The sequence below is a fragment of the Podarcis bocagei genome, assembly GCF_964188305.1.
Source record: "Podarcis bocagei genome assembly, chromosome: 14".
In the NCBI taxonomy this organism is placed as follows: Eukaryota; Metazoa; Chordata; class Lepidosauria; order Squamata; family Lacertidae; genus Podarcis; species Podarcis bocagei.
The window spans coordinates 55,459,335-55,485,981 of NC_138139.1; the positions used below are offsets into that span (position 1 = coordinate 55,459,335).

General features: G+C 56.3%; 2 protein-coding genes across 2 annotated transcripts in view; one reads left to right on the plus strand and one right to left on the minus strand.

Moving 5' to 3' along the window:
- Positions 1-26,647, plus strand: part of LOC308573626 (coronin-7-like) — a 108,442-nt gene that overhangs the window by 50,721 nt on the left and 31,074 nt on the right. The gene's annotated exons all lie outside the window — the stretch shown is intronic.
- VASN (vasorin) lies at positions 682-26,060 on the minus strand. The gene is made up of 2 exons (XM_081170753.1): positions 25,932-26,060; positions 682-3,192 (listed from the first exon to the last, which is right to left on the minus strand). The coding sequence occupies exon 2, from the start codon at positions 3,180-3,182 to the stop codon at positions 1,212-1,214; it is 1,971 nt and encodes a 656-aa protein (XP_081026879.1). The 5' UTR covers positions 3,183-3,192; positions 25,932-26,060; the 3' UTR covers positions 682-1,211.

The following is a 26,647-nucleotide window of genomic DNA, read 5'->3' on the forward strand; positions in this document are numbered from 1 at the left end:
TCACTGCTTTTCCTAAGAAATGGCTGGCTGCGGAAGCATTGCAAAGAAAGAATTTCAAGTGGTGGTTTGGTGGCTTTTTTCTTCAAAATTACAGGAAGGGCTCTCTATGGCAGCTTCACCATTTCCTTCATTTGGTGCAGGGTTTTTATTTTCAGCAGAAACAGGACATCTCCTCTCTCCTCTCCTCTCTCCCTCTCTCTCCACTTTTAATTGTTCTCTGAGATGTGGAGGAAAGGAAAAAAGGGAAACCATGAGATTCTGGGATTTAATCATGAACCAGGACAGCTTCTGTAATTCCGGGAGTGTCCCTGGAAAACCGGGACACTTGGAGGGTATGAGAATCACCAGGTCTTAAGAGTTGCAAGGGACTCCCAAGAGTCATCTAGCTGTGCCCCCCCCAAAGCAGGAATCTTAACTAAAGCACCTTGGACATGTTATAGGTCTCCCCGTCTTGGGGGGGGGGTCTCCCTCGCTGTGCGGGAAGTTCATGTGTGAGTGGTCTTCGCCCCTGTCCCTGAGTGCACGGGGGGTCCTTAGCCTCCCGCCCACCCTCCCCAAGTGCAAGACCCCCACCTCCCCCTTACGGCCACCGTCCCTTATGGCAGGTGGCGAGGACCCCACCCCAGCCACACACAACCCTCGAGCCCCACCCACCCACTCATCACACTCCAGAAACACCTCTTTCCTTTTAATTTTTTTTATTTTTTGTACAAAAACGCTTACACAGCCCGGTTTTTACAAAAAAGGCTCCGTCCGTGTTAGAAAAGAGAGTTGTTCCCAGAAGAAATGGGACATAATCCTGTCTTATAAATATTCTCTAAGCGTCCATAAAGCTTTGTTTCCCGATAAGCTCCCCCAGAGAGCTCCGTCTCGTGCCCCCTCCCCCCACCCCGACTTCAAGCCCCCCCCAGCAGAAGGGGCTGCTGGTCTTTCCTTCATCTGCTTGCCCCCGGCTCAGCAAAAGGATCCTTCGTTGCCAGAACATGGAGCCCTCTTGCCTTGCTCCGCGGCCCCTGGCCACGCTCCGGACATCCCTGGGGCGGCCACGGCTAAGCGGCCACCTAGTCCGACGGCATGGGGTTCACCCCTGGGGATGCTGTGCTCAGAACACCTTAGGGGACTTCCGTGTTGCTACGAGGCAACCCCCCAGGCAGGCTGGGACCTGATTTTTCGCCCCCGGCTGCCAGCTTCGCTCGGCTCCTTCTTTGGCTCTAGAAGTAGGAAGGCCGCAGGGTCCTGGGTGCAGGCCGGCCCGCTGTCTGCGGCTGCATGAGCGGCACCTCGTACTCCAGGCCATTGGGGGCCGCTTTCTGGCCGTGGCCCCCCAGGTCCCCGTTCTCCTTCACCCCCTCCAGCTCCAGCGGGCTGGCAGCTCCAGAGGCGGCGTGAGCCTGTCTCCTCCTCCTCCTCCTCCGGCGCACGTAGTAGGAAGCAGCGGCCACGGCAGCAGCAAGCAGCACCGCAGAAGCCACGGCGGGCACCACCACAAGCGCCAGGCTGGTGCCCTTGCCCTGGGTGACGGGCGCATGCTGCTGGTGAGTCAGGTGCAATGTGCGGGCCTCCACACACAGGTCATCCTCGTGCGCCTTGGCCCCCAGCGGCCCCACGCAGATGTGGTAGGAGGAGTTGGGCGCCAGGCCTCGCACGGTGTACTCGGGCAGAGAGGCCGGCAGGCGGAGGGTGACAGGGCGCTTGTCTGGCCCGGAGAGACTCCAATAGGTCAGGCGAATCCCTTTCAGCTCCAAGGACGACCAGGCCTCGTTCTGCAGGTCCACCTTCAGCGAGGTGCCCCCCACCTGCTTGATGGCCAGCCGCTCGGGAGGGGCGGGTACCCGGGCGGCAGTGGGCACGGCTGTCGCCCGGGCCCTAGTCTCGCAGTAGGGGCCGGTGAAGCCCACAGGGCAGGCACACTCCAGGTGGTTCCGGGCATCCAGCCGGCACACGCCCCCGTTGAGGCAGGTGCCCGGTGGGCAGAGGCGAGGCTCCGCGCTGGGCAGGCCTTCTGGCGTGGTGGGCGAGGTGGCCGACATCGGCTCCGTGGGGATGGCCGTGCTGGGTGCATCCGGGCGGCTGGGCGCAGGTTCGGCCACATCTGGGCCGGCGGTCTTCTGTGTGCCCACGCTGCTGGTGGTGGTGGTGGCCGGGCAGCCGAAGTCTGCATATTCCAGGCTCTGGAGCAGCCGGCCGGCGTTCCTGGGCGGGAAGTGGCAGCGAGTCTCCTCGGGCCTCCGCAGCAGAGCTTTGCCACTGGCGGCCCAGCTGACGAACCAGCTCATTGGGCAGACGCAGTTGAAGGGGTTGGCAGCGGCCGCCACGGCCCGCAGCCGGGGGAAGGAGGCGAGGAACCCCCCCGGGAGGCTGCTGAGGTTCAGATTGCTGATGTCCAGCTCCTGCAGGTTGCGCAGTTCGCGGAAGTCCTCGGGGCGCAGGTGCGAGATCTGCGCGTTGCCGGCTAGGCTGAGCTTGGTGAGACCCCGCAGGAGCTGCAGAGCCGAGGGCACCGCAGGCAGCAGGTTGTCGGAGACGTCCAGCTCATGCAGGGTGGCCACGCTCCGCAGCAGCTCCTCCTCCACCTCGCCCAGCCCCAGCCCGGCGATCTTCAGCGACTCGAGGTTGGGGACGCGGAAGGCGCTTGGGTCGAGGGCGGTCACCTTGTTCCGGCTGACGTCCAGGAGGAGCAGGGCGGGCAGCTGGAGGGGCGGCAGTGTCCGCAGCTGGTTGTCCTGCAGCTTCAGCTCCAGGAGGTTCTCCAGCGAGTCGAAGGCGGCCGGGTGGATGTGCTGCAGGTGGTTGTGCTCCAGGTAGAGCCGCTCAAGAAGGCGCAGGCCGTGGAAGCTCTCGTTGGTGACCTCCCGCAGCTGGTTGGCGGAGAGGTCCAGGTTGCGGAGGCCGGCCAGCGGGCGGAAGACGTTCTTTGGGAGGCTGGCGATGAGGTTCTGGGACAGGTCCAGCAGCTGGAGGGCCGGCAGCCCCGTGAAGCTGTCTTCGCCCAGGGACCGGATGCCGTTCTCAAAGACGTACAGGTTGGCCGTGTCCGGGGGGAGGCCCTGCGGGATGGTGTGGCTCCTCCGGGAAATGCAGAAGACCGTCTGGGGCTGGCCGCACTGGCATTCGGAGGGGCAGCCCCGGGACAGGATCCCAGCGGGGAAGACCAGCAGCGCCCAGAGCGCCAGCTGCCTCATGGCGCAGCTCCTGCGGGGGAAAGAGAGAGACAGGTTGGACAGTGGGACTTCTGACCGTTCTGCTGCAAGACCCCACCCAAGTTCCTGCCCTTCCAGAAATCTGGTTCGCAGCCCAGTTGGATTCTGCTGGCAGAGCCCGACTGGGTTTGTTCCCAGGGAAGGAGGCATGGTGAGGGTTTAGTGCTGGAGTGGATTGCGGTAGTTCCTACAAGGCAGGCGCAGGGGCATGTTTCTGGTAAGACACCCCCCCCCCCGCCATTCAAAGCAATAGTGTACAATTCTTACCCCCTGCCTTTACTCTTCCTTAGGAACTGGGAGGTTATTTGTCTTTGGCAGGGGTCAGCAAACTTACCGCGCCTCAGGCCAGTATTTCCAGTGCCGATTGTGTGGCAGGCCGGAGGGCGGGGGAGCTTGTGCCCATATGCATGCGCACACGCTATTACCAGCGCACTTCCGGGTCGGAGAAGCACTGGAAATAGTGGCAGTGAGCTGCGGTGGGGGTCGCTGCGGGCCACATAAACGAATCCCTCGGGCCTTATCCGGCCTGCGGCCCTTAGTTTGGAGACCCCTGGTCTATGGGCTCAGTCTCGTGCAACATGGGGGGGGGTGGATTCCATCATAAAAACTACACCTGGGCAAGGGGGGGTTCCACCTCTCCTTGGCCAGTCGTCCTGCCCCCCCTCGTCCTCAGGTGACACCTGGTGCTGCCTAACTTCCTGCTTTTTGGACACCCAGGGGTCACAGGGGAATCAGAGGATCTCAGGATTGTACCGTCGGAAGGGACCACGAAGGTTCTCTAGTCCAGCCCCCTGCAATGCAGGAATCTTTGGCCCAACGTGGGACTCAAACCCACAACCCCGAGATTGACACGAGTCAGTGCCGACACCACTAGTTAAACAATTCTTAAGAGAATTTTTATGGATTCTCCTTCCCAGTTGTTTGTTGATATCCAGTAGTGGAGATTGCTTATAGAGGATTTTTTTGGAAGTCAAAAGCCATTACTGGGGCAAACCTAATCGAAAGCTTAATTACAGTTCGAATGAAGTCTGTGGTTTGGGCATGCCAGAAACGACAAAGCTTATATTTTGCGATAATTGGGCAAAACCAGAATCAGAAACTCTGGCACGAGGTGGATTTGCAAACTATATTTTTTAACCCCCTGTTGGAAAGGACAGACCACCGTTACGGCTCTTGCCACAGCTCTGGAGGCTGTTGCACCAGGGAGTCAGCTTACGAAACGAAGAGGGAGGAAAACGAAAACAGACCAGCAGCTCAAAGACCCGCATCTGTTACTCTTCCCCACTTCCGCCCACCCCTGGCATGTGGCGCCTCTGCCAGGCTCACCAGGGAGGGAATAGGGGGCAGCCTTTCTCAGCCCTGCCTGGGACATTCTACATGCCAAGCAGGCGTCCTTCCTCTTACGGATAAAGGCACAGAGCCCCATGCAGTCGCCGCACTGCAGCTCTCTCTGAAGCTGCTGAAGGGGGTGTGTGTGCCTGCCCCAGATTGCCGCCCCTGCGTCGAACCTTGGCTGCCCCTGCCCCCAAATGTCTATCGCTTGAGTCAGGCAAGTGAGGTAGAGCCATCTGGCAGGGTCAAGGGAGCCCCACCCAGCCTCCTTCTGCGCTGCGTCTCCTGCCTGCCCCCCAGGGCTGCTCTGCACCAGCTGCAGCAAACTGGACGTCCCATAGCCCGGGGGGGGGGAGCCCTTGCCCTGCCAGCCCCCCAGCTGTGTTTGGCTCTGGGCAGGAGGATTCAGGAGGAAGTCCCCAGGGCCTCAGTCCGGCAGAGGCATCTTCAGGGCTCCGCATACGGGGAGTTTTTACTACCCAAACTGCATCCAAGGCTGGAAAAGGGAAGAGGGGGTGGGAGAGACGTCCGAAGGGCTGCCCCCTGCAAGATGGAGGAAGCTTGTTTTCTGCTGCTCTGGACCCAATCCCATGAATCCAAACGGCAAGGAGCTTCTCCACCCCCATCGATCTGCCTGGACACTGAGGTCCAGCTCCGAGAGCCTTCTGGCAGTTCCCTCACTGTGAGAAGCGAAGTTGCAGGGAACAAGGCAGAGGGCCTTCTTGGTGGTGGCACCCGCCCTGTGGAATGCCCTCCCATCAGATATCAAGGAAATAAACAACTCTCTGACTTTTAGAAGACATCTGAAGGCAGCCCTGTTTAAGGAAGTTTTTAATGTTTGATACTTTATTGTATTTTTAATATTTTGTTGCAAGATGGGTAGGGTTGGAATAAATTTTTACTACTACTACTACTACTACTACTACTACTAGGTAAAGGTAAAGGGACCCATGACCATTAGGTCCAGTCATGACCGACTCTGGGGTTGTGGCGCTCATCTCGCTTTACTGGCTGAGGCAGCCGGCGTACAGCTTCCGGGTCATGTGTCCAGCATGACTAAGCCGCTTCTGGCGAACCAGAGCAGTTCATGGAAACGCCGTTCACCTTCCCGCCAGAGCGGTCCCTATTTATCTCCTTGCACTTTGACATGATTTCAAACTGCTAGGTTGGCAGGAGCAGGGACCGAGCAACAGGGGCTCACCCCCGTCGCAGGGATTCGAACTGCTGACCTTCTGATCAGCAAGTCCTAGGCTCTGTGGTTTAACCCACAGCGCCACCCGTGTCCCCATTTATTACTACTACTATTATTCTGACTCAGTATTGGGAAGGGCTTTCTGGTGGTATGCACAATGCGATGCACTTAACCTCCAAAGGTGATGGACTCTCCTTCGTTTGAGGTTTTCAAGCAGAGGTTGGATAGCCACGTGCCAGGGATTCTTCCGTTGCGTTTCCTGCACCCCCAGGGGTTGGACTAGATGACCCCGGAGTCCCTTCCAACACTATAATTCTACGACTTACATTTATTGCTCCCTGTGATGGGCAGAGATGGCTCCCACCCTGGGGGGGGGGGAGAAGAGCAGCTCCATGCGCTCCCCCCTCCAAAGGGAGTGGCGCATGTCTCACTGCAGCCACATCTCCCTGGTCGCACAGAGGCGTCTTGTGACTAGTCGGAAAAACCCATCTTGCTTCCTTGCTGCCAAGTCCCTGGGAAGTCACAGAGCGTTTTTCTGCGCATTGTAAGGCGGGCAATCGTGGGTCAAAACACTCCAGTGTCATTCCACCTCTTTCACTCCAGCTGATGATTTCATCCTGCGTAACCGTTCTCTCCTCCTTGTATATATTAGCAATGTCTCAGAGGGAGGGGGGGGGTCAGCCTAGCCTGTCATCATTTCATGTCTCCAAAGGTCACCGGAAAAGAGCAGAGGAACAGACTTGTGCAAGAGAGCCCCCCAGCAAGGAAACAAAGGGAAATGGAGCAAACTTTTGGAAACCCCTGGCCTTTGGGTGCTACTGACGGACACCCGTGGGTGGGGGGCAAAGAAAGGGTGGGGAAGATCTGGAGAGAAAACGCGCACTCCCCTCTCTCCATGAGGATGTGGCTCCCCCCAAAAAACTGTCAACAGCCCAGGAGGAACACTGCCCTCTCCAGAGGGGTGACTAAATAATAATCATAAAAATAAATTTTATTTATACCCCACCCTCCCCAGCTCAGATATAAAACTATTGATTGAAATACAACTTAAACACAAGATTAAAATACAACATTAAAATGCAGCCTCATTTCAACAGAAACTCAAAAACTTTTTTGAGGATGAAAACGTCAAGGCTAACTATCCAGACTGGTCCTACCTGGGCCAGAAAAAAGCCGGGGAAGTCCCCAAATAGGAGTTCCATCACAGAAGGAGAAAGGGGGGAAAGAAACTCCTGTTTGGCTTCTTCCCATATCTCAAGAGCAGCCCTTGTCTTGGGTTGAGAGTTTCCTAGGCTCCTGAATCCCACAGACGCCCAAAGAGTTGCAGCGGATGCCTCTCTGTGCCCCTGCCCAGTAGACAAGTAGACCAAGAGCCAGGAGCTGGAGCTGGTTTGCTGGACATATCTAGATCTGGACAGGTGGATCATAGTGGGCACCTGCCAATCACCTGAGGCCAGGTGAGGTCAGAGCCAGCAGCCGGACTGTAGAGGTGCTTCACGCCCCCCCCCCATGCAGTTCCAGTCCCAGCAGGGCTGGCGCTGAGTGCCGGGTTTAAAGGTGCTGAATTGCAGAGTGCTCTGGAAAGGAATGAATCAAGAGCCCTGGTGGATTGGAGATTCTCAGTTCCTGATGCACAGGGCTGCCTCATGGGTGGGGCTCATTCCTGCAAGTGGACCCTGTGATAGGAATTTTGAGGTCTTAAAAGGTAAAGGGACCCCTGGCCATTCGGTCCAGTCGCGGACGACTCTGGAGTTGCGGCGCTCATCTCGCTTTACTAGCCGAGGGAGCCAGCGTACAGCTTCCGGGTCATGTGGCCAGCATGACTAAGCCGCTTCTGGTGAACGAGAGCAGTGCACGGAAACGCCGTTCACCTTCACACCGGAGCGGTACCTATTTATCTACTTGCACTTTGACATGCTTTTGAACTGCTAGGTTGGCAGGAGCAGGGACTGAGCAACGGGAGCTCACCCCGTCACGGGGATTCGAACCGCCGACCTTCTGATCGGCAAGCCCTAGGCTCTGTGGTTTAACCCACAGCGCCACATGCGTGAGGTCTTAGATATATGTTAAATATTCATAAACGTACCAACCAAGCACGTACATAGATCAGCACAGGAAGACCAACCTGAAACCATTCTTGATTCCCAAACTGACCTCAATTACTTCTCTGCAAGGTCAAAGTGGGAAACCTCCCCATTGTCTCTTTCCTCACAAATCCTGTCTTAAAGGCACATTTAAGATATGAATGGGGTGTGAGCCTGACCTGGCTCAGGAACTAAGTATTTATCATTATGAAAGACAGGCCAGGCTCCTCAGGCAATCCAGTCAAGTGACCATTAAAGAGGTAACCTGGCAGACAGGAGGTAAACAAAGCACTCAGATTTCTGCTGTAGATCGCCCTTTCCGTGATGTAGGTATGATGTGTCGGGGTGGTGGTGGTCTTGAGCTACACCACTTCTGTGATGTACCTATGATGTTTCTGGGGGGTGGTCTTGATCTACAGGGTGGCAATTTCAAAAGTCTTTATAAGGCCTTGCGCACCATTTTTCGGGGTTCCTCCTCTCTCCTGCGTGTGAGGGGAGACCCTGTTGCAACAGATCAATAAAGATCAAGCTTACTAGCTGCTTTGCTTCTCAATATTCTCTGGTTGGCCTCTGTTATTCTCTCCTACCAATAGGGAACCTATGTAAGGACTCTATATGGGCTCTTGGATACCCCATAAGGGGAAAAGGGCAGATTTATTTGTTTTCAACAGCCACACATGGAAGTGCTTTAGTGTCTGAAAGAGGTGACCCCAAAACTTCCAAGCCATGCAGGGTTTGGGTTTGAACTGGGAAGGCATCTAGCCTCCCACACGTGGATTCCTCCCCACCCCACCCCCAAAAAACACCTGGCATTAGCTTTTGTGTTTGGATGCAATACTTTCCAAGTGATTTCTCCCACTGGAAAAAGTGCAGGCGAGCACCCAGGGCAGGAAACGCTACTTTGCCCAAGCGGGAGAGTTGTGGTTCTGCTACTCTGCTCGCTCTGGAGACCATCAGTTGCTCTTTCCTGGCGTGGGACCCCCCCCCCTCCCAGGGCTGCCACCCTTGCCCACCCCAGGAGGAGGGAGCAGTGGGATCCCCCAGACCCCATGATGTAGGGCAGGGCCCAGTGGCGTAGTTTGGGTTGTCAGCACCCGGGGCAAGGCAAGTAATCTGCGCCCCCTAACCTGTGGATTTGCGCCCCCTAACCCATGGATTTGCGCCCCCTAACCTGTGGATTTGTGCCCCCTAACCCTAACCCCCAGATGTTGCGCCCGGGCCCCCCTGCACCCCCCACACTACGCCACTGGCAGGGCCTGTCCCCTCGACATCTTTGAGATTCTGTCTCTGCTCCTCTCTGTGTTCTTAGCACAGTCATTAAGGCAGGCATGGATTTAATCCTGCTTTTTTTAGTGGGGGGGGGGAGAGCAGAGGGAGAGGAGAACTCCCCTTCTTGCTCCCTGAAGTGGGAGTGAGGCTGGAGTGGGTCCTGGGCAGCTCAGGAATGCCCCCTCCCCAAAGCATGATGGGGTCACGGGGGGGGGGGGGCTGCTGCTTTCTCAGCATGTCTGTCAGCCCTTTTAATAAGTGAGCTAATGAACTTCGGCAAAGGGGGGGCTCTGGAATGGTTCCCCCAAAGCTGGCACCACACAGACAGGTAACAAAGGCTGGAATGTGCAGCTGGAGGGAGAAGGGGAAGGGGGCAGGCCTGGGATGGACCCCCTCCCTGGCAGGATGACCAATGGTCTCCCAGGGAAGAAATCTCCTGAAGGGAATCGGTGGGGAGGGGCATTTTTGCCCCCTCTTGCAATGACAGAACTTGGGGGCACCCCCTGAAAGTTGGCTGGCGGGGAAGCGAGAGAGAGAGAGCGCAAGAGCAACAGCACATGCTTTCCATAAGGCAGGATTCCGTAATGGTGCTCAGGGCCACAGAACCAGGCAGGCTCAGAGGCAAAGGGCACTCCTTACTACTGCCAGTCAGTGTCAACAATTCTGACAATTGTGTAGTGAGAGGGGGACCCCAAGGGTCATCCAGTCTGGCCCCCTGCCGGGCTGTTGTGGAGAGTGTGTGGTTCATTGAATCATAGTGTCGGAAGGGACTCACGACGGCCATTCGTCCAGCCCCCTGCAATGCAGGAATCGCAGCTAAAGCAGCCATGACAGATGGTCATCCAACCTCTGCTTAAAAACCACCCAGGAAGGAGAGTCCACAATCTCTTGTGGGAGTCTGTTCCACTGTCAAACAGCTTATACTGTCAACATCAACTTCGTTGGACTGGTCATGTTGTGCGGATGCCTGATGATCGTCTTCCAAAGCAACTACTCTATTCCAAACTTAAAAATGGAAAGCATAATGCTGGTGGTCAACAAAAGAGGTTTAAAGACTAATGTAAAAAAATGTAGTATAAACACCAACAACTGGGAAACACTGGCCTGCGAGCGCTCCAGTTGGAGAACAGCCTTGACCAAAGGTGTCATGGGCTCTGAAGACGCTGGAACTCAGGACGCAAGGGAGAAACGTGCTAAGAGGAAGGCATTCCTCTGGGCAAATCCACACCATGATCAACTCCCGCCCAGAAACTGATGTCCCCACTGTGGAAGGACGTGTGGATCCAGAATTGGCCTCCACAGTCACTTACGGACTCACTCCTAAGACCGTGTTCAGGGAAGACAATCTTACTCTGCTACGAGGGATCGCCAAAGAAGAAAGAAGAAGACTGTCAGAAACGTTTTCCTGATATTTAGTCAGAATCTTTTTCTTGTAACCTGAATCCATTGGTTCCAGACTTGCTCCCTCTTCCATGCAATGTACAGTTACAGACGCTTCAGGTTACATACACTTCAGGTTACAGACTCTGCTAACCCAGAAATAGTACCTCAGGTTAAGAACTTTGCTTCAGGATGAGAACAGAAATCATGTGGCAGCAGGAGGCCCTGGTACCTCAGGTTAAGAACAGTTTCAGTTTAAGAACGGACCTCCGGAACGAATTAAGTTCTTAACCCGAGGAACCACTGTACTGAGATCCTTGAAGGTGGTTCTCGCATCCCTCTCTGTCTCCTCCAGGCTTGCTTCCCAAACCCAGAATCCTGCCTCTCCCAGCGCAAGGCAGCTCTCTACCTTCCAAGGCTGGCCAAGTTATTTTGGCACCCCAGACACAAAGTCCCAGAAGTGCGTCTCCCTGCAGGCAAAAAATACCTGGCTACTAAATTAAATAACCGTTTGCTGCCCTTTCTTGACATTTACCAGCCGCCGCCTGGGGCAACCACCTCCCTCTCTCGCCTAATGGCAGGGGCCGGCCACAGGCGGAGAGGGAAGGCTTTGATGGGGAAGCCAACATGGTGCCCACTCTGAAGTTTGGGCTGAAGCTTTCATCACCTCTAGCTGGGGGGGGGGTGGGAGTTGTAGTCCCCAACATCTGGGGGGGGGCTGGGCACTGGGTTTAGAGCCATTTGCAGCGTGTGGGCCCCTTGGCAGCCGTGAGGCTCTGTGCATATGGATGCTGAGAAGAAGGCTGGATTTCAGAATACCAGGGCACTGGGGTGGGGGGCAAACAGCAGGGGCACGGCTTCCGTGCCAACTTCTTTTCAGTTGCTGCTAGGCAGCGAGGGAGCCAGCGGTGGGAATCTTGGACTGGGCTCCCTTGAGCTAGGTGGTACTGGATCTGGTCTGCCAAATCGCTCCTTTGGAGAAGCTTAGAAGTCATCCGAGAGAGACAAAGGGCTTGGGGAAAGATCTGGATGAGAAGCGGCTTTGTATTTTGTAGGGACAGGTGTGCCCGCCCTGCGTTAAAGGCTTTGGGCAGGATTTCCTGGGTTGAAATGCTTTACGTAATAAGCCAGTCTTGCACTGGTATTGTATACGGTTATTTGTTTTGAGGTTGGAAAAAAAAATCAAATATTTAACAACAAAGCACCTTGGCGTTTGTTCCCTGCGTTTGAACTTCTCCGAGGCACCTGCCTGGCTGCTCTTGAGGCCAGCTGGGACTTGGGCTCCATCCTGCCCACGTCTCCTACCTGCCCTTTCAAGCTGGGAGCTGTGCCTGGTCGGCCGGCCTGCCCACCCTGCTGCCCTCCTTGACTCCGCAGTCACTTTGGCTGTGTGACCCGGCTCAAGAAATGCCAAACTGACTGGGCGTACAAGTTTCCGTTGGTAGATTAATCAAGTACATTTGCGTTCAGGTGGGGATATTTCTACATATCTAAACGATGCCCACGTGTGTGTTACCTGCGTCAGGGTATCCTCTCAGTACAGGCGCCATCACCTCCTCTAAAGGCAACGCGTAAATATACGAAAGCTTCAAAGAATTGTAGAGTTGGAAGGGACCCCAGGGGTCATCTAGTCCAGCCCCCTGCAATGCAGGAATCCCAACACATCCCCGGCCAGATGACTACCCAACCTCTGCTTAAAATCCTCCAAGGAAGCCCTCCGCTTCCCCAGAGAATTTTAAGTCTGCTGCCTAGTTAATTGGCTTTTAGTTAATTGAAATGTCTTTTTAATGGGTTCACCCAACTGACGAGCTCTTGGTCCTTGATGCCAGATTTTGCGGGGGCTGGGGGGTGGGCTTCCTCTCCCTTTGCTACCCAGGGTGGAGCAGGCAGCTGTTGCGGGGTCCTCTCCTGGCAGCCCTCCTCCCTCCCCCTGCCTGCTTTGGGTGCCCCAGAGCCTCCCTCTCTTCTGCCGCTGCCTCCCCCCCATCTCCCCCGCCCCCTCAATCTGCCCTCTTGTTCCTTCTGCAATCTCTTAACCTGTCAGGTGAAGGCAGACCGGGGCCCCCTCTGCTGGGGCGAAGGTTGGCCTGGAGCATTGTGGGTAATGGGAGCCAGCTGTGCTGGGGGGGGGCGCTGACAGGCCAGCCCAGGCCTCCTGAAGGGGCTGCTGTGTTTTGCTGGCAAGGAGATAAGTGGGGTTGACCCCGGCCTGATTGCAGGGTCAGGGCTCTCCGGTTTCTCCCGGGCATCCTGTTCGCGGTCAGGATTAGGGGTGAGGATGGGGGGTGAGAGCAAGCAAAGCCCCCCCCCCTTCCTGGGAGCTGCCAGGCAGCCTCCTTGCCACTGTCAGGAATTCCTCATTTACCTACGGATAAGCAAGAAGGGTCAAAGAACATCCCTGATTACCCCCAGCCCTGTACATCCCCTATCGCGGCTGCTGGACCTCATCCAAAAGGAACCCCAAACCCCCTTGAACCTGTTCCATGTCAACTTGAGCAATAAACCAGTCGGCAAGGAGGCATTCTGGCTCCTGCGACAGAACCTCCCTTCTTCCTGTCCACTGCCGTCTTCCCAGCCCCAGTCAAAACGCAAGAATAAACTGAATAATGGGAATTTTGCTGCCCTTTCATGGTGACCCAAATCTACCATGGGAGCAGCTGCTACCAACTTCTTCCTCCCAGGAGGGCTGCCTTGGGCTTGGCAATAATAATAATAATAATAATTAATAATAATAATAATACAACTTTTATTTGTATCCAACCCTCCGCAGCCGAGACCAGGCTCAGGGCAGCTAACATAAAATATAAACATTGATATAAAATCAATCAATAATTAAATCACCCTCTTAAAAACAAGTCAGGATAAAATTAAAATCTGAATTAGATGGCTTTCTGCAGGATTTGGGTTGGGAACAGTAAATACTCATCAGGCCCAACTGTGTACGCTGATCTTATATGGGCCTGTGAGAATGCCGGGAGGCCTCTTTCGTACTAGTTCTTATACAAAAAGCTGCGGAAAGATGTCAAATCCCACAGGGCCCTGATCTCTTGTGGCAGAGCGTTCTACCAGGCCAGGGCCACAGCCGAAAAGGTCCTGGCTCTGGTTGAGGCCAGCCTAATCTCCCTGAGGCCCGGGATCTCCAGAATGTTATTATTTGCAGACTGTAAGGTCCTCTGTGGGGCATACCAGGAGAGGCGGTCCCATAGGTACGAGGGTCCTAGGCCATATAGGGCTCTAAAGGTTAAAACCAGCACCTTAAACCTGATCCTGTACTCCACCGGGAGCCAGTGCAATAGGGAGCAAACAACAGGGTCAACGTGTGTCCGGCAGAGAGAAGGTCTGAGGGGGGAATTTGCGAGCAAAAAGTACAGAGGGTTCTGCAAGCCACCCACGGCGCTGTTCCTGAGCTCCTGCCCTCTGCTGAGCCCCACAGGAAGGCAACACAAAACCAGCCCTGCGGGGTGGGATCAAAGTTTGCAGGCAGATGTCCCTGAGATGCCCACAGCACCAGAACTGGGGCGCAACAGCCTCCCCTTGCTTCCCCTTCTGAGAATTTGGTACTTGGAGGAAGACGGATTCTGATGCCAGAGATTATATCTGTTCATCTATCCACATCTCCCTATCTGTCTTCATCATGATTAGTAGTCAGAGACAGGCTTACCCTCCAGGAATTGGTCTCATCCCCAGTTAAAGCCCCACAAGCCAGTCCCCACCCACACATCTTGTGGCAGTGAGTTCCACAAGGATGTGGGTTGCACTGCAAAGCCTTCTCCAGCTGGGCTTCCCAACGTTGGCACACAAACACACCCACCACCTTCACTGGAAATGCTGCTTCTGTATTGTGATGCTTTCGTTGAGATTCCTGCATTGCAGGGGGTTGGACTGGATGACCCCCGGGGTCCCTTCCCGCTCCCCAGTTCTACGTTTCTGTGTCAATAAGTCCTTCCTTTTGACTCTCCTCCCGGCCTTCACTTTCACGGAGTGGAAAAGCCGTCTCTCTTTTCCACTTTCTCTATGTTGTGCACAATTCTATACTCCTCTGCCCCCCCAATACTTGGCTTTCCCCCCAAAGTAAAATGGTTTGGCCCTTGTCTAGCTTCTTGCACCCCCCACTTCAAATACTGTATGTACTTCCAATCCACCTTGAATCTAGTGTAAACTAAGATGCCGTCTCTCTCCCCCCATCACCCCAGAGCTGCTGGCTCAACTTTCTCTCCATTCTCCTCTCTGGTGGGGGAGCAGCCCTTCTCTCTCCCTTGAACCCCCCCCCCCTGCAGCCACTGGGCATGTGCCAAGGCGAAGGCGCTGCTGCATCTCAGAAGCTCCATCAGAGCCTCAAAATGGGCTCATTACTAATTAGGAGCTTGTTGTCCGGGATCTGAGACAGGAAAGTCCTCTTAATTGGCGGCAGAGCGGCGGCGGCGGCGGGGGGGTGCTCTGCCAGGCCTGGAAGGGTCAGTGCACTGCCCAGGCTGGAGCCAGATTAGCAGAGGTGAACACACACACACGCAATTGCACACCGCTGTGGCTTTGAGGCTCATTCTTGCCTGATGAGCTCAGCGCTCAGTCGACTGGATCCTGGAGCCGGGTCCAAAAAGCTCTCAGCCGTTCCTTCCAGCTGGCCCAGGGACAGCCTTGCTCTCTTGCCCCCACCCCACTGCCCCCACCCCACAGAGGACCCTTGCTGGGCTCTACTCTCCCGCAGGTCTTCTGTCTGTGCAGGTTTCGTGTGTGCGTTTGTGCGGTTTTTGTGTTTGCGTTGCGAGCGAACGACAAAAAAGAGTTTCCCAAACGCTTGCAAAGCCCGCTTTGCTCCTAATCGCCGCACGGCTTGGATTGATTAGGAAAAGTCACTGGAAAAACAAGGAAGTGGTTGATTGGGGCGCATTGAGGCCCGCTGGCTGTTGCAACAGGAGCAGGTCTGCAAGGGGAGATTTGGCTTGGGGAGGGAGTTGTTGAGGAATGGGGCTTGCGTGGAAGGGTCCTTTCCTGCCCTGGCAAGACCCCTCCTGGTCACAGGCTGCTGGAATAAGGCAGCTTCCGCTCCCCAGATCCTGGCCAAGGCTTCCTCTTTCTCTGCGCCCCCCCCCCATGTGAGTATTCACATCCGCAGGGCAGCTGCAATCTGCCTTTGGTCATGTGGAGAAGGGAGACTTCCAAGGCCATTCCTCCCTTGGCAGCGAGAAAGTTGCCTTATGAACTCTGTGGGGTTTGTGGCCTCCAGGGCAAAGCGCGCTGCCTCCCGCCGCCCCCAATCCTGGCTTGTGGGGGGAGGACTTGGGTCCCGCAGGAATGCGCAGCGCCTCTGTAGTGGCTGCGATAGATGCATCTGCTCCCAAGATGTACAGACCCGAACCAAAGGCGTCTCCTAACGCTTCCCTCCTGCGCCTGCTAAAAAAAACCCCCACCACCCCAGGCTGGGAGGGGGGGCTGGCTCTGCGGTTGGCAGCACATCAGAGGCTCTGCTTGCACATGCTGGGCTCCCCCCCCATTCTTTCCTTAAAGCCAGGCCCCTCCTTGACACCGTCAATGCCCCCCCCCGCCCCAGTGCAGGCGGCGTTCTTGGGCTGTCAGTAGCCCAGGCAGCATTGGAAACACCTGGGCTCTGCAGAGAGCTGCCAAGTGGGGGTCTCCTCTGCACGTGCGAGAGAGAGACGGGGAAGGGGGGGACCGTGTTCAATGCTGCCTTTCTCCCAGTTCACTCTCCCTTTCGGCAGAGTGCGCAGTGTGTTCTGGGGCCCTCGCTGCGCTCAGCTGGGGCAATCCCGCCTGCGCATGATGCGTGAGCAGCAGGCAAGAAGAGCAAAGGAATTTCAGGGTTTGCATGCCTGCTTCTGGGGCCCTATTGGGACGCGGGGGGTCTTGTGGGTTAAACCACAGAGCCTAGGACTTGCTGATCAGAAGGTCGGCGGTTCGAATCCCCACAATGACGGGGTGAGCTCCTGTTGCTCCGTCCCTGCTCCTGCCCACCTAGCAGTTCAAAAGCACGTCAAAGTGCAAGTAGATAAATAGGTACCGCTCCGGCAGGAAGGTGAACAGGGTTTCCGTGCACTGCTCTGGTTCGCAAGAAGCGGCTCAGTCATGCTGGCCACATGACCCGGAAGCTGTACGCCTGCTCCCTCGGCCTGTAAAGCGAGATGAGCGCTGCAACCCCAGAGTCGGCCACAACTGGACCGAATGGTCAGGGGTCCCTTTACCTTTACCCTCTGGGGCCCTGCTACATCTGGGGGGCCCTGAAGCTGGAACTCCCAAGCCTTGCCACCAGCAATGAGGTCTGGGTGACCCCTGCTATCTTCACCAGTGGGGTTGTTCCACAACAGATCCCCACAGAATCTTTAAAGCATCTCTGCTGCTAAATGTCAAACTTTGGGATGGCAGAAATAGCTACTGCGGGGAAAATATCAATTTGAGTCGTGCCACTCAAATGGGTCTACGAGACCCATAAGCAACATGGACTGAAGTCGCTTTTGAGGTCCCTCTGGGATTAGGGGCCCTTGCTTCTGGGGCTCCCCAGAGCCCTGCAGAGAGAGGCTTGCTCCGCACTCTGCAAAACTGGGGGGGCCTGAAAGCCAGTGTGGTGTAGTGGTTAAGAGCGGTAGACTCGTAATCTGGGGAACCGGGTTTGCGTCTCTGCTCCTCCACATGCAGCTGCTGGGTGACCTTGGGCCAGTCACACTTCTGTGAAGTCTCTCAGCCCCACTCACCTCACAGAGTGTTTGTTGTGGGGGAGGAAGGGAAAGGAGAATGTTAGCCGCTTTGAGACTCCTGAAGGGGAGTGAAAGCTGGGATATCAAATCCAAACTCTTCTTCTTCTTCACCCATTTCAGGGGAACTTAGTGGAGCAGGCGCTGTTTGCATGCAGGCCTGGCCTGAGACATTTGGGCCCGGGAGGAGGGTGGCACCCCTGCCCCATTCTGCAAACAGACGCTCACAGGACCAGCACTCGAACCCCATGCCAGTGTATCCTCACACACACAAAGGCATGAGGCCAGAGGCTAGTTTGGGGAGAGGTCTGCCCTCCCACCAAGGGGGTGGCGGCTGCTGTCTTAAGAGTAGGGTTGGCTTTCTCTGTATGTCCTTCATCTACTACACGACTTCTTCCGTGAGCACGATCCGGCTTAAGCTGCTTAGTGCATCCCCGCTCAGCCCGAGGCTTGTGGCAACCATAGTTGGTCTGCGCTGGTCCCAGGGAGAGCCAGGAAAGAGCCTCTGAGACTGGTTTGGGCCCCAGTTGGGGAATTGGATTGGTGGGGGAGAGGGAGGAAGAGCCATGCCACATAACCAGGGCAGCAGCAGCAGCAGCAGCAGCAGAGGAGGAGGGCTTTGGGAGGGCACTGGGAGGAGTGCCCAGCACCAGCCTTCGCCCGCTGGAATGCTGCTCGGAAACGGCAGGGCTCGGGTTTCGCTGACGTGTCTGCCACATCCAGGCTGCTGAGTAACGTCTGCTGTCGCTGCTGCCCCTTTAATTACGGCTCCTCCAAGCGCAGCCTCAACCCAGGTCAGGAGTGGGACACCGCAGTGCCAGGATTAAGCCTGCCGCAGGATTAATTGCAGGGCGGATCTCCACCCTCCTCCTCCTCGGGGCTTGGCAGGGACAGGTTCCGCGAGCCGCCTCTGCCTTGCTGTCTCTCCTTCGCAAGAGCTGCCCCATCTCTCGCACTCTCGCCATCCTCCTGGGGCTCAGCCGCTGAACGCTCTTGGGCCTCTGGGCTCTCCTCTGCTGCCCCCGGCCAGAGCACAGCGCCCACAAGGGAAGCCGCAATGGCTCAGGGTCATTTGGGTATCAGTGGCTCAGGGCCCCCTTTTGCAGCCTGCTTTGTCACCCCTCTGTGGGGCACAGAAGGTGACCAGTGGCGCCTGCCCCTCTCCCCTTCCCTCCTGGCCTTGACCGCAGCTGCCGCAAGGACACCAGGCTATCCTTAGCCAGGCACACAGAGGTAACCCGTCATTACCTCAGGGTGGCGCTGGCCGACCTGCGTTCCTGCGGCTGGGTTGTCAGCGAGTCAGCTGGGTTGGCAGGGCTGCAGCGCCACCTCTGCTACCAGAGAGGCCTTGGCATTGATGGCACCTGTGCCCGGCTAGGAGGCCCCTCCGCTGTGCCGCGCAGGAGAGAGTTCCTTGCGGGCAGGGAGCATAAGCAGAGCCTGCCGGATGAGGCCCATGGCCCACCCACTCCAGCCTCCTGCTCTCCCTGGGGCCAACTAGATGCCCACAAGCAGGCTCCGGGCGCAAGAGCCCGCTTCTCCTCTCCTGAGGTTTCCAGCAACTGGCATTCGGGGGCAGAGCAGAGCCATCGATAGCCCCCTCCTCCTTGAATTTGTCTCAACACCCTCTTTTAAAGCTCTCCAAATTGTGGGAGGGAGTTCCATAGTCTATAGCAGGCAAACTAAGGCCCGGGGGCCGCATGTGGCCCAATCACCTTCTCAATCCGGCCCACGGACAGTCCGGGAATCAGCGTGTTTTCACATGAGTAGAATGTGTCCTTTTATTTAAAATGCATCTCTGAGTTATTTGTGGGGCATAGGAATTCGTTCATTTCCCCCCCCCCTTCAGAATATAGTCTGCCCCCCCACAAGGTCTGAGGGACAGTGGACTGGCCCCCTGCTGAAAAAGTTTGCTGACCCCTGGTCTCTCTCTCTCTCTCTATATATATATATCTGCTGTCTGAAAAAGGACTTTCTTTAATCCATCCTGAATTGTGCAGCATTCATCTTCACTGAATGCCCATGAATTTGAGTGTTATGAGAGGGAGGAAAACTTTCCTCTGTCCGCATTCTCCACGCCCTGCATAATTTTATAAACTACAATCACGTTGCCTCTTACTCACTTTTCCTCTAAAACTGCCTTTCCTGCGAGGGAAGAGAACTGTGCAAGGTTCCCCCTTTGGGGGGAGGGGGGCTCCCGGACCATGTTGGCACCCTCAGTTTATCTGTTTGCCACAAATGGCTCTCCACACAAACACAGAGCCTCGCCACATGCCGGTTGTCCCAGCCCCTTGGCACAGGGCAGGGGAGGCCACGTCAAAGGAGTCTTCTGGTCTTTTTGCTGGGGGAACATGAAGAGGAGCCGTGGCCACATGTGCAAACCCTTTCCTGGCAGGCTGGGGCTCCTTTTCCCCTGCCTCTGCCGCACACTGGGCCCCCCACAGTCTGCCACAGAGCTGCCTCTTAGGTGCCTGTTGGACACGCTTCCTGCCAGCTCACCTTCCTGGCAAGTTCCTCTCACCAGCACAACAAACAAGGCAGCCATTGTCCGGCTCAGGCCGGCCGGCCTCTGAGCCGTCTCTGCTGGAGTTTGGTGTGAGCAGCCGCCACACCAGGAAGAAAGGGAGGTGGCGGCAGTGGCAGGATCCACCCTGAGGAGGGCAAGTGCCAGTGCCCTCTCGGAACAGCGCCAGAGGCTTCCTTGGGAGGGCCCACTCACAGGGCTCCCTCCCGGCTTCTCTGCACTGGGCCTCTCGCCTGGCAAATACAGGCACTCATTTGCCATGGAGCAAGTCAATTCTCAGCTAGCTTGTCCAGTCAAGCTGCTTCCAATCCCTGTTGGACTCCTGACTGTGCTCACGTTCTCTGACATGATCATAGAATTCTAGACTTGGAAGGGACCCTGAGTGTCATCTAGTCCAACCCTCTGCAATACAGGAATCTTGATCTTCTGCAACAGATGGCCACCTGGCCTCTGCTTAAAAATCCGCAAGGATCCCATCGGTTCCCTTGCAGAGTTGGCTAGATGCGCCCATTGCCTTTGTTTCTCCTCTGCCGGGTTCGTTTCTGGGCATCAGTTGGGCAGCCAAGGTTGGCACTGCTCTCTGGCAATCCCCGGGCAACGCAGAGCTGCGCTGCTGCTCAGAAAGGCCTCCCCTGCCCGCCCAACCCCTTGGCCCCTTGCTTCCCCTCCTCTTCTCCCCTCTCCTGTCTGCTTGGAACGGGTTTTGCAATCTTTCCAGCAGCCCAGCCTCCTCGTTCCTCTCTGGCAGGCATGGGGGGGACGGCTGGGGCTCCCCCTCAGGTGTTCTGGAGGAGGCAAGCCAGGAAGCCCAGCCTTCCAAGAAGAAACTGATTCCAGCCGCTCCGCACGGCCAGAGCCAGTTGCGTGGGAGGAGGAGGAGGAGGGCTGGCGCACCTCTTGCGCACCCTCCTGCCTTGCGCACTCTCCTGCCTTGCACACACCGCCAGGAATGCTGCTCCCCAAGGACCAACTAATGAGAATTCCAATGTTGTGAGGCAGCTGCTGCCTTTCTGGTTTGGGATGCTTCTAAGGAAGAGGCCGGGCTGCGCATCAGGGAGGGAGGGACGGAAGGGGCACCCCCCCCAGGTGAGCCAGCTGGGTGCTGCCAGGTGGAAAGGTGACCTGTTTTGACTTTGGACTGGGTCACTGGGTGGCTCAGGAGGCGCTGTGAGGAGCTGCGGTGAAGAAAGGTGGGAAAGTCTGGGACTTTTTATAATAATAATAAATAACACCAAGTATAAAAACAATTGATTAAAGTACAACTTAAAAACAGGATTAAAATACAACATTAAAATGCAGCCTCATTTCAGTAGAAACTCAAATCAAAAACTTTTGGGGGATGAAAACGTCAAATCTTCCCCAAGGCCAACTATCCAGGCTGAACCTATGTGGGCCAGAAAAAAGTCAGGGAAGTCCCCAAATAGGAGTTGCATCACAGAAGGAGAAAGGAAGAAGGAAAGAGGGGAAGGGGATCGAGTTGATTCCAAGCCAAAGGCCGGGCAGAACAACTCTGTCTTACAGGCCCTGCAGAAAGAAATCGGATCCCGCAGGGCCCTGGTTTCATGAGACAGAACGTTCCACCAGGCCGGAGCCAGTGTTGAAAAGGCCCTGGCTCTGGTTGAGGCTAGTCTGACTTCCTGAGGGCCCGGGACCTCAAAGTGTTGCTATTTATGGACCTTGAGGTCCTACGCGGGGCAGACCGGGAGAGGCGGTCCCGTAAATACGAGGGCTCTAAGCCACAAAGGGCTTTAAAGGTCAAAACCAGCACCTTAAACCTGACCCTGTACTCCACCAGGAGCCAGTGCAGCTGGAAAAGCACTGGGTGAATATGCTCCCATGGCAGGGAGTTCAGAGGCAGCGCAACAGAAATGTGTAAAATTATGCTTGGTGTAACTCACGGGCTTCCAATGAAGCTGAGCATTGGAAGATTCAGGACAGATAAAAAGGAAATCCTTTTCATGCAGTGTGTAGTTAACGTGTGGAACTCCCTGTTGTAAGAGACCAGGGATGCCCACCAACTTGGGCGGCTTCAAAAGAGGATCAGACAGATTCATGGAGGAGGAGATGGCTGTTGGTGGCACTCGCCACAGTGACTACAGAGGCAGCAATGTTTCTGAAAGAGTGTTGCGCTTGTGGTCATGTTCTGCTCCCCGGCTTCCCACTGGGGCAGCTGGGCAGCCACTGGGAGAACAGGGTGAAGGATTAGATGGGCCACGGGCCTGATCCAGCAGTCTTTTTATATATCTATATTCTTGGTGTTCTCTTTGATTAAAAACAACTCTTCATCAATTTTTTGTTTTTCTGATTAAGCAGGCAGCAGATTTTAGAGTGTTACAGTGGTACCTCTGGATGCGAACGGGATCTGTTCTGGAGCCCTCTTCGCACCCAGAAGCGAATGCAACCCATGTCTGCAGGTTGCGATTCGGCGCTTCTGCGCATGACGTCATTTTGAGTGTCTGCACATGCACGAGTGGCGAAACCCAGAAGTAACGCACTCCGTTACTTCCAGGTTGCCACGGAGCGCAACCCGAAAATATTCATCCTGAAGCTACTTCAACCCGAGGTATGACTGTACTATTAAAACTCTTCGCTTCAGAACTGCATATTTATCTCTTAAGTCAGATGCTGTTGCCTTCTGCCGATTCAGAGTTGTGGTCCATCTCGCTTGGTGGCCCCCCCTGGAATAGCAGGGGTGGCTCCATCCCAGCTCTGACCGGGGATTTAAGAGCAGGGGCGCATACAGGTGCAAAGAGCTCTCTGCTGCTGAGCCATGACCCAAAAGTGATAGTTATAAGGTTTATTTGGCAAGGTGACAGCTCTGCGTCCTCGAGATCGCCGTGAATTAGTGCAGAGGACCTGCCAGTCTTGGAGGGGGCATTCCTCTGAACACCAGCCGCTCGGGCAGCAGAGGAAGCAAGGACTGTTGCCTTCAAGCCTGGCTGTGAGTTTGGTAGAGGCACCTGCCTGCCCCCTCTTGGAAACAGGGTGCTGGTCTAAGTGGGCTGTCCGTGTGACTCATCAGGGCTCTTATTTTGTAATCATAAAGAGCAAGGAGAATGACTTGGGAAGTGGTGGACAATCCTTCAATGGAGCTTTTTGAAAATAGGTTGGGTGGCCACCTGTCAGGGATGCTTTAGTTGAGATGGCTGCATTGCAGAGGGTTGGACTAGATGAACTTTGGGTGCCCCATTCTACTCTACTATTCTGTTGCTCTCCAGCTTTACGTCTGTCTTAACAAGGTACATAGTGGGGGCACAAACCATCACCTTTACCTCTTTTAAACCATCCAAATTCAACTACAGTGGACACTCGAGTTGCGAACGTGATCCATGTGGGATGCACGTTCGCAACCCATGTCTGCGTGTCTACGCATGCGCGGGTTGCGATTCAGTGCTTCTGTGCATGCGTGACCACCAAAACCCGGAAGTAACCCATTCCGGTACTTCTGTGTTTCTGCGGTCTGCTACCCGAAAAAATGCAACCTGAAGTGGCTGCAACCCGAGGTATGACTGTACTGCAGGTTGTTTTATCAGTTGGGCTGGGCTTGCTAAATTATTGGATATTAGCTTACCAAGCCTCAGGTGCCCTCTGTGCCACCCTGCCTGCTCCTTCCCCTCCTCCCTGGGCATTGTGCCCCCAGCCGTGGCACATGCGTGGCCTGCAGACCCCCGGCCCCCACCCTCCAGTATCTAACCTGAGCAGCTACAACAGCAACATATGCAGGGCCCCTAAGCGGCAGGGCAGCAGCTGCACATCTGTTGAGCACACAACCCATTCGCTGCCACCAGCCCTGCCTCAGTTTCCCTCGTAGCAGAGAGCACAATCCAGTTCAAGCCCTGGATCCCTCGGAAATATGTTCAGAACCTGTGGCTCCGTGGAGCCCTGTAGCATTTGAAAAAGCAGCTTGTTCCTTGAAGCAATCGCGCATTCTGTGCCAACTTACAGAAAAGTATGCCAAGGCCTTTATTGACTGGTCCAGGGGGTGACTGGGGGGAGGTAGGTGGTAGGAGGTAGGTGGACAGGGGAAATACAGCAGGGATTTTGTTTTGAAGAATAATTCCAAAACATAATTTGTTGTTGCATTTTTTATCTAAACCACTTAAGATTTTTTTTCATTATTCTATTAAGGCGGTATCATTTTTTACAAACAAAATACATTTCTTCCTTAGATTCACTACTGCATCTCTACACTGCAGATTTCCCCAAGGAATCCTGAGTATCTTAGTTTGCTCTGAGACCTGAGATTTCTACCTCTAGAGCCACTCCTGCCCCCCAGCGCCCCACAAAATGACAGCTCCTAGAGAGAGACTGGCTGCTTTGGCCAGGTTAACATTTGCAGTCTAGTTCCCCCACGCAAACCAATTCTCAGGCTACGGTTTCCCTGCCACCCTCGAGGAGGGATAAGGAATTCTCTGTCTCCATAAAGTAGGGAAAGTCCGTTCCGCCCTGCCTTTCCCACAAGCACCCAAGGGACACAAGCATGTATAATGAGCCGGAGGCCCCCTGCCGCACCTCTGCCTGATGCCCTGCACAAGACCCCCAAGTGGTCACTTGCGAAGCTACAGCCCCAGCCTGCCCCCCCCGCAACACCAGGAGAGCCAGCGGAATGGAAGAAGAGACCTTTCCCCACAATCTCTCCTGCATTGGCACCACACACAGAGAGAGAAGCTGGCACCTGGCACAGCGGCCCTGGGCCCTGCACCCCTCTCCCTTGCCCCCCGTGGGTGGCAGTCCTGCAGCAGGCCGGAAGTGACAGAGCCACCCCAGGTCGGGTCGGGGTGAGGGTGCGCTTGGATGACTTCCAGGCTTGTCATTCATTCACACAGCTCCTTCCTGCCTCTGACACTCTGTTTACAGAACCTCCCAGAATCCCACTCATAAAGTACGGAAGAAAATAAACACAGGGGCTGGAAAAGGCAGGGGGGAGAAGAGAAAGGAACCCGTGCGGGGGGGGGGCAGGGCAAAAATGCCCAGCCAGCCCCCAAACGTTGAGCGGGAAAGGGTGTTCCAACTCAAGGAGAAGGGAAGGCCGCCAGACTCTTTTCCTACATGTTTGTTCCACGAGGCAACCCGCATCTCTCATCCCAGCTCAGCATAGGGGCCCTGGAGTCCATGCCTGACGCCAGCAGTGAGGGAGCTGCCAGCCTTTGCTGGCTCTCCCAAGCCTCCTTCTCCAGCGCCGGCCAAGACACCCCAAAACCCCCTCCTCCTGAATCTTGGCTCAGAGTTCCCCTCCCAGACCTGCTTGGCTTGGGAAGCGGGAAGGGAAAAGGCAAGTGGTACTGAGCCCATCTGGGGGGACGTGCAGCTGCCCCCCAGGAGTGAGATTTGGGGTGCCATTAAGCGCAGCAGAATAGATGACCCTAGGCCCCCATCCAGCTGGGAGCTGTCCTGACGGAGGCCCATAAAAATGATGTGCCCTTTTGACGCAGCTTTCGGAGGAATACTCCCTGGGAATGACAGTGAGATAATTTGGTAGTGGCAAGGGAGGAAAAGCACTCTGCACATGCTCTGTCCCAGAGCTGAACCCAGATCACTGTACAGGAGTGCCAGGCCAGGCAGGCAAAGGGGGGGCCTTGTCTTGGGAGCCCCTTCCATTGGTCCAAGGAGAGGGAGCCTGGGTTGCCAACTTACCAAGGGGAGCTGCTGCCTGGGTGCCAACTTGAATAAAATATTGGGGGCACCGCATAATCGATCACGCACCACTTGAATGGCAATGCCCATTAATTTTGGGGGAGCCCAGGGCCCTCAAATATTTTAGGGGGGGCAAAGACCCCTCGAGCCCTAGGAGTTGGCTCCCACCGAGCTCCGGAGTCCGCCTCCCGCGTCTCCGGCAAGGCTCGCTCTCCCAGCCCGACTTGGGGACTCGACCCGGGACTTTGTCCATGCCCAGCGCAGGCTCTGTCCGTGGGGAGGCGCCACGGAACAGGCTTTCGAGCTGCCCCTCTCTGCTGCTGGGAATCGGGCCAGCGAGTCAGGCCCCACCGCTGGAGGAGGGCTTCGCCTTGCACAACAGCCCTGCGAGGTAGGCCAGGCTGATGCGCGACTGGCGGAAGCGCGGACGGGCGACTCCTGGCTGGCCCGTGCAAGTGGCCAAACCTACGAGCGCGGCGCGCTTGGCAGAGTCTCCCCGCTCGCTGCCCCGCCAACTTCTCCGGAGACACTCCGGCTGCAAGCGCGAACGCGGAGCCGGAGAAGCGAGCGAGCGAGCCGTCGAGGGAGCGGCCAGCTCGGCGGCGGACTTACCGACTGGGCCGGGCGGCGACTCGGGAGCGGGGCGTCGGGGTCTAGAGGGGCGACTGCCGGGGGGCGCGCTCCATCGCCGGCTGCTCCTCCTGCGCGTCCTGGCCGTGCGCTGCTGCCTCCTTTGCGCGGCGCCCGAGCGAAGGCGAGACGGGGCGGGAGGCGGCAGGAGGCGGGTCCGGCTGGCGAAGAGGCTCCTCCGACGGGCGGCCGCGCCGGATTGGCTGCGAGGCCGCGGAGGTGGAGCCGGGGAGCTGCTCCGAGGGGCAGCCGGCGGCGGAGGGGCCAGCGGGGCGGACTGCTCCTCTCCTCTCCCGCCGCCACCCCGGCACAGGTTTGCTCCTGGCTGGCTGGCTGGCCGGGGGCAGATGCGACGCCTCCTCGACGGGCCCCGACTGGAGACGGCGGAGAGAGGACCACTTTCCCCCAACCCCGCAGTGGCCTCTGGCCGGCAGCCCCGTGCCGACGCGGCCCTCCGCCATAGGCTGCCGTTGAGCCCCGGGAGGTGTTGCAGGGACGGGGGTCTTCCTAGCCCCCTGCCTGGGGGGCATCTGGCTAGCCAGGTGGCAAGGATGAAGGAGCCGGGACAAGGCAGTGGCCCTGTGGCCTGATCCAGGGCTCTGTTGCTGCTCTTTGGTCCACCACCCAAGAGAATAGGACAAGGGTTGGGTTGGAGAAGTCTTTTCTGGGGTGTCAGCTGAGGGCAGCAAGTCTACAGG

Bases quoted from the DNA above. Each gene is read 5' to 3' on its own strand.
- VASN (XM_081170753.1), bottom strand. From the start codon at position 3,182: ATGAGGCAGCTGGCGCTCTGGGCGCTGCTGGTCTTCCCCGCTGGGATC.